At 33.2% G+C, this 7,370-nt stretch overlaps 1 protein-coding gene across 4 annotated transcripts in view; it reads right to left on the bottom strand.

Moving 5' to 3' along the window:
• Nucleotides 1-6,413, bottom strand: part of LOC114312715 (serine/threonine protein phosphatase 2A regulatory subunit B''beta) — a 16,412-nt gene extending 9,999 nt beyond the window's left edge. For all 4 annotated transcript variants that reach the window (XM_082871053.1, XM_028259000.2, XM_082871055.1 and 1 more), the window contains exons 1-9: nucleotides 5,842-6,413; nucleotides 4,247-4,489; nucleotides 3,988-4,093; nucleotides 3,755-3,854; nucleotides 2,944-3,049; nucleotides 2,642-2,732; nucleotides 1,511-1,652; nucleotides 941-1,088; nucleotides 697-806 (exon numbers count right to left, since the gene is read on the bottom strand). In XM_082871053.1, the coding sequence (XP_082727179.1) occupies nucleotides 697-806; nucleotides 941-1,088; nucleotides 1,511-1,652; nucleotides 2,642-2,732; nucleotides 2,944-3,049; nucleotides 3,755-3,854; nucleotides 3,988-4,093; nucleotides 4,247-4,489; nucleotides 5,842-5,991 (1,196 nt within the window). In that variant the 5' untranslated portion in view covers nucleotides 5,992-6,413. The remainder of the gene's footprint in view (nucleotides 1-696; nucleotides 807-940; nucleotides 1,089-1,510; nucleotides 1,653-2,641; nucleotides 2,733-2,943; nucleotides 3,050-3,754; nucleotides 3,855-3,987; nucleotides 4,094-4,246; nucleotides 4,490-5,841) is intronic.
• Between the last annotated feature and the right edge of the window lie 957 nt (nucleotides 6,414-7,370).

Here is a 7,370-nt window from a genome sequence, read left to right as displayed (position 1 = left end):
AGCTTCGATGGGGAAGGTGATCAAATATGACTGTAGTCTTAGATTCCTAAAGATGGTTGCCTGGTTGGGATAAGTGTAGGCGCCGACAGAGAAGTGTTCTCTAAATCTCTGGGTGTACACATACTTGTTTGTTTAATAATGGTATAGGTGAGTCAATACGGTTTGGGAGCAGGTCAAGAAATTCTAAACTGCCTTTCCAACCGACCAGAAAGCAGAACACTTGAAACTGCCCAAACCGTAGTGCCACCTCTCTCAGACAACTCAGGGCAAGTGGGTTCATGGTTGATTAGGCTGTTTAAACAGTATTTTGTACAAACCTAATTTCCTGTAATATTGGTCCTACACATCACATCTTTGATCTCTCATTGTCATGTCATAACTCATGTCTGTAGCTATTGAAAGATTCAATTTAAATTCACACCAGGATGTAAGACATTAGAACCTTAGAGATGTATGACACTTGTAACTAGAATAATGCCAAAACTGCAAGGTTCTATCCAGGTATAAAGATTCAAAGGATAGCAATAGGCTAGTTATTTAGATTTTTTAATACTACATCATGCTTCCTTCAAAATTATCTCGAGAATCATGGACTTAGCAGTAAGAACATGAGAACATGACTCATCAAACTACCACAGTAACAGTGATACCAGATTACTATAACATCCTTATGTTGACATATAAAGGTCGACATACCAATACTCAAGACTAGGCCCAGATGATTTATCCTCTTCTGACAGTATGAAGTAAACAAAATCTTCATATCCCATCTTGCCCTCCACCTTACTAGTGAACTTTCTTGGTATCTGAGATGATATTGAAGCAATAAAAATGAAGTTGGAGGAGAACTAGATGAAGCATTGATCAACAGAGAATTTATCTCTGCACAAAAAAGGCTGTTTAAATCCAAGCATGAAACCATTATCTGGATGACACAAACCTGGGAAAATATTCTATCAACAATCCTGTACGTAAGTGCATGGTTACCATATCTGATAAGGTTCTCTTTATCAATCAAGAAATCATGATCTGTATCCAGCTCCCAAAACTTGCAGTATATCACGTAGAAGTGTTCATAAGAGAAGTACCTGTAGAAAAATATGAAATAGAAAAGAAAATAAGAAGCAAGAACAATTTCTAGAATGTAATACCAAACAAGAACATATTAAAATGAAAACTACGCATTCTTAAATGAATGAAAGTAATGTATAATAATTTCCTTTCTAAAAAACCAAAATTTAGAGGAAAAAAGGGAGACGAGCTTGGATGGATATGTTTAGACTTTAGACTGTTGTGGGGAATAGAAAACTGGAATTGCGTGATTAGCTGATATGAGAACAGTTTCCCATTTCCAGGCCATCCATCCTACGAAATAGCACCAAGAGTCTCAGAAAGATTGCATTTGACCAACTCTTGTGTGCATTTCATAAGACAGGACCAACAAAAAAAGAAAATAAAGTAAACAAAACTCCTCACATCCAAGAATTATGTCCACTTTCAGTCTATCTACCTTAAAACTTTGTTGATGTCCTCCTCTTCATCAGCATGTTGCATTGCAGCAATTAAGTTTCCACGTTTCAGCTCCCTGAGGGTTAGCTGACCATTACCTGATCTATTCATGTAGTAAAGTATTCTGTATATTACAGTTTCAGCTGGCCAATTGACATAAATTAAATGTTAAAACCGCATCAGAAGAATATGCCATCTTTAATGGAACTGGAAAATATGCAAACAACTCTCAACTTGAAAGAAATTAAGGCTACAACATGCTCACACTCCCCCCTCAGCTCAAGGCAGCAACATACTGAAATGACAATAGAAAGCCAAGGAATCCAACAAAATTTGGGAAGGAAAAGAATACAAAGGCTATACACATCACAAGACAAATTCAGTATCAAAAGCAAAAGAAGAATACAGATGGGTTCAATGCAAGTTGGGAATAGCAAAAATTTCAGAAATATAATCTACAAGTGTTTCCTGGTTGGAGTGCTTCAATCAAAAAAAGTTAATTACACTCTTACCCTCTGATCCAGCCTAGATTTTACAAGTATTTACTTGAAAACATAATGAGCAAACAAATATGCAAATGTTTTCTGTTTTTTCCCATATATGATGAAACAAAGAAATAGAAAGAGGACAGATAGGAGAGGGAGAGATTGAAGAGGAGGCGGAGGGGCAGAGCAAAGATATTTCAGATAAGAAATTTTTTTCCCGTTCTCCAAGGCTGCCAAAAAATAGAAAAAATAAAATTTCTTCCATGTAGCACATACCCTGGACTTAAAAACAAACAGTATGCTCAGTTTAGTCCTCATTGGTGGAAGTTTGGAAGGGGTAGATTGGGTACAGACCTAGTCTTTGGCAGTATTGGGTACTATTGATTTTTTTTTTTTTTTCTTTTCTAAATGTAGAATATTGAATTTTTTCATTTTACAAAACAGACGCTCTAGATGCAACCAAATCTGTTTCTAAAACACAAACAAAATTAAAATTTCAAAACGTGGAGATCTCACATACAATCATGCATAAGAATCAAGAACCAAACATTATGTCCACCACCAATTTCTAGTAAAGAAAATTAGCAAACAAAATCACACCAAAGTAAAGCCACAATCAAAACTTACAAACTGGTTTGGCTACATACCATATCTCTCTTGAAATTCCGGTGTGCTTTGTAAAAACTCCAACCCTGGATGAGTAGCCAAAAGCTCAAGAAGCACAGGTTTAAAGTCATCCTACAGTCAGGTTAATAAATATTCACAAAAATGGTCAATCAATACTCCAAACCTAAAACTCTGTAGACAACAAGATACTTTCTGATGGCATCATAACCTCTGACAAGACTTAATTTGTATAAAACTACATCAAAACATAAAATAAAAAAATAAAATAACAGTAAATGCATCATAAGTTTTGAAGGGATAAAAAATACAAAATAAAAACCACCTGAGTGAGGTATTTGAGATCTGGCTGTTTTAAAATTGAATATATTTGGGTAGCTATATCCTTTGTCAACATGTTGCCATTGACCCAATAATCGACAAAAGTATCCCTGCAGACATTAACATAAACAAAATAAGAAAAATCAATCTATCGACTGATGAAAACATTAAATATATCACCACTTATCAAAACATTCAGCAAATCAATACTCAAACCTCAAATAGAAAATGAGTAATATTCTGTATTGCCCCAACAATACCCAAAGTAATGGATATTAAAATGAAATCAAATTCGATAATCACAAATGTAACCTAGAAAGAAAAGGAAAAAATATCGAAAATTTATATATATATATATGTGTGTGTGTGTGTCTGTGTGCAAATTTAGCAGTGTTCAATAGTCCTTGGAATTGGCATTTGATGAACTCAACACTTAAAACACATACTTGCACCGAAACACATATGCCCAAGCCATGTAACATAGGCTTACTAAGAACCATTATGCCAGATGGCTTTTACGAACAAAGTAACCAAAAGAAAATAAAAGGAAGGCCAAGCAAAATAAAAGAAACCCTAAATCTATGATCTCAAAATCCAAAGTTCACCTCAATCTCATAGTCTACTAAAATCTATTGCACAAAGGCCTATTCATAGCCATCCAAGAACCATTCAACTTCCAATTTGTTTGTGAATAAGACTTCGTAAAATGAACATTACAGCTTTCTTTTCCCACATTGACAATCTCGTATTAACGATATAAAATAAACCATATTGAGAAACTAGTATCTTAACTAAAAACAAAAGGTGGTGCATACCTGGTTATAACCCCTGTGCAATCAACGTCAATCTTTCTAAATAGAGCAGTAGAGAAGAATGAGGGGAGCTTGCAGATTTCCTTTGTAATTAGTTTAAATTCTGGCATGGAAAAATAAAACAAAATAAAATAAAATCAATACACAATATATCAGTGGCATTCACAAAAAATATAAAAACAAAAGAAACAAATAAGTTTCAGGAATATCAGACGGGCGAAGATATTATATCTCACCATCGATTTGCAATCCATCCGAGTGACCATAGAAAAATTGATTGATTCTGAGCAGACATTGTTCTTTTAGATCATTTGGAGGTGGATGACCATTTTGAAAGTAGAACTGCAAGGATTGCAAGTATTCCAGTCACAACAATAACATAAAATACCATTGTGTTCAGAGTTTAGAGAGAAACAGAAATGAACTTCAAAAGTGACAAACTAGAAGAAATTTTTTCTAGCAGATACGAAGAAAAAACATCAAAGACTTGCTAACCTGAGGTATCAATTCTTTTACTGGCTCACTCACTATTTTTAGTGGAGAACCTAAAGTAGATGGGCCCACTCTCTGTTTCACAATACGAGGAGAACCAGATGAACTTCTTGGTGAGAGTGGAGGTGCACTGCCAGCAGGAAACATGGAGGGCACTGAATTGCTTGAAGAACCATTTGGACTAGAAGATTTTCCTGGGACATTCAAAGGAACACCTGCCTTTGCATTGTTAAGCAATGTTTTCACCTGCACTCACAAAAAGTAACTTCTCGAATAGGTTGCTTCTATACTGGCCGCGCACACACATAAAGAAGCAAAAGGGAAAGAAATGCAAGAAGGCAAGAGACAATATAGAACATAAAGCTCTCTTGTTGCAAAAAGTGAAATCACAGCATACAGATTACAAGTTTCAGTTTACCAATGGCGAGCTCAGAGTGTTTACGTACACCTTCTAATCAGAAAAGGCATATGAAGAGTGAAGACAATCAAACACATACACAACATACCAAATGAGTATAACAGGCCACAAATTCCTTAATAGACAGGTGTCACTAGAATTGACATTTTTGTAGAAACTATGCTAATTCATGAATTCACATGATCATTAATTGCAACTTTTTTCTTTTTCTTTTTAACATTAACAAGAGACATTTCAAGGTGCATGCTATCTAGTGAAATCTTGTACACTCTCCCTTGCACCTTCTGAAACTAAAGGAAAAAGCACTAGGAATATAAGAAGCATAGACACAGACACGTGAAATGACACAGACACACCGACACGACAATTTTAAAAAAATGCAAAACATGGCATGTTGGAAATTATAATTTTATATATTTATAATATGTCATATATATGAATGTAGCTTCCTAAGACAATAAATAAATGCAATATAATACTAATTAATTTCTATAAATTGACATTATATTTGTTTTCTCATCATATTCTAAGTTATTTTATTCTACCTTATAATTAGTTTCATATGTGTCTAATGAATGGACATTATAATTTTATATATTTATAATATGTCATATATAAGAATATAGTATCCTAAGATAACAAATAAATGCAATATAACACTAATTAATTTCTATAAATTGACATTATATTTCTTTTATCATCATATTCTAAGTTATTTTATTCTAACTTATAATTAGTTTATGTGTGTCTAATGAATGGCCATGTCTGTTTAAGCAATGGACCCATGTGTCCTCCAAGTGTCCATCTAAATTTAAATAAAAAAAATTAAGCACATTTGGAGAAGTGCCAGGTGTTGGGAAAAGTGTACGATGAGTGTCGGTGCCTGGCACGGACACACACAAAGTGTCCGTGCTTCTTAAGCAAATACCTATTCAGAACAAATTCTAGCAGAATAAACCAAACCAAACCAAACCAAACCAAACTAAGCCTGTATCCTAATTAAGTTGGGTCACCTAGGAATTGCAATACATTAGGAATAATGACAAACACAAAAACCCAATACATAGGGGAAAACACACACACACACACACACATTGTAACAAAAAACATATGGTAATTCAATTTCTCCAATGATGCTTCCTTATTAACAAGCAATTCCAATAACTCAAATCACAATTACCAGCGAAGCAGTCTCAGGGAGCGAAAGCCATTGATCAAACAGCTTCTCGGCAACGTAAGGGTTCGCTTTGAGGGCCGAAGGAGACACCTCCTGAAGCTGCAACAACTCGGCGTCGAGAAACGCCACATCTCCATTGAAATCCAAATCCATTGTTAATACACAAAAGAAATCAACCTCTCAACCGAAAAAAAAAAAAAAAAAGAGAACAAAATCAAACTCAAACTCAAGCTTCAGATTCTGAACACAAATTTTCTTTCGCATTCGAATCCAAACCAATGTCCCAATTATAATCCAAATCGAGAAAAAGTCGCAGATCTTCAGAACCAATCTAGGAATGAGAATGAAAACCTAGAATTGAATTTGACGTAGATCGGAGAGAGCGAATTTGTAGGGAAAATGCCGAACGAATTTAAGAGATTCGAGACCTCGAAACCCTTTAAACGAAGAGAGCGACAGAGAGAGAGACACACACACTGAGCCCAATTGTTTTCTTCGGAGAGTGGTTATTGGGTCCTCCGGAGCACGGTGACGTTGCTTCGCGTTGTTGTACAAAGGGTTGGTTTGGCACGAATGTTTGGATTGGACTGCGGCTATTTTATTCATAAAAAATAAAATATGAGTTTTATTTTAATAAAATAAAATATTATATTTAAATTATAATTATTTTTTTTTCTTATAAACGTTAAAAAAATTAAAAAATTTATCATAAATAAAACTTTTTAGTTTCAAATTAAAATAGTTAAAAAGTTAATCCGTATTCCAAACAAAGGTAAGTTATACAAATTATAAATATTAAAAATATCTTAAATTATGTTACATCATCAATTAGTACACTAATTAGTATATATAACATTATTCAATAAGATATATATCAATTTTTAATTTATTACACATTCAATAATGGTGGGTTCAATTCTCATATCACATCATTGTGGGTGAATTTTATAAATATAAATTTGTGAGTTTTTAGTATTGCTTTTCTTTATAAATTTCATAGTTCTATACAACTGTTAATTCTATAATAATTTTTCAAAACAAGCATAATGTTTAGATCCTATATATCCTATATATTTAGGTTTTTTTTTTTTTTTTTCAAATCTCTCAATGGTTAATCTTTTCATATTCATAAAATATTTTACTTTTTTTAAAAATAAATTATCATGCAGATGTGTCACCACCTCTTATTAAAGAAGTAATATTAGAGATGACACATTTAGATCCCGTATATTTTCAAAGATAAATAATGATATTAGACTAACAATGAGGTATGATTCATAAACATTATGATTGTTTTCAAAAATTATTATAGGATTAATAGTTTTATGGAACTATAAAACCTATAAAAAAAAAATTAGCAATCTCATAAAGGATTTGAATTTGCTAAACCAATCTCATGATATTGGAATACTGGAGGATTGGAGGTCAAATAATCTTATTGCCCCTCATAAGCAATAAAGTCACATTTTACAAAAGCAATTCTAACTAATTAATAGCACAACATTAGCTTATAAACAAATACAATTACATCT

This window comes from Camellia sinensis, chromosome 1, assembly GCF_055761805.1.
Source record: "Camellia sinensis isolate YWXY chromosome 1, ASM5576180v1, whole genome shotgun sequence".
Lineage (NCBI taxonomy): Eukaryota > Viridiplantae > Streptophyta > Magnoliopsida > Ericales > Theaceae > Camellia > Camellia sinensis.
The sequence above is the reverse complement of the archived record's forward strand: the minus strand, read 5'-3'. Positions and strand labels throughout refer to the sequence as shown.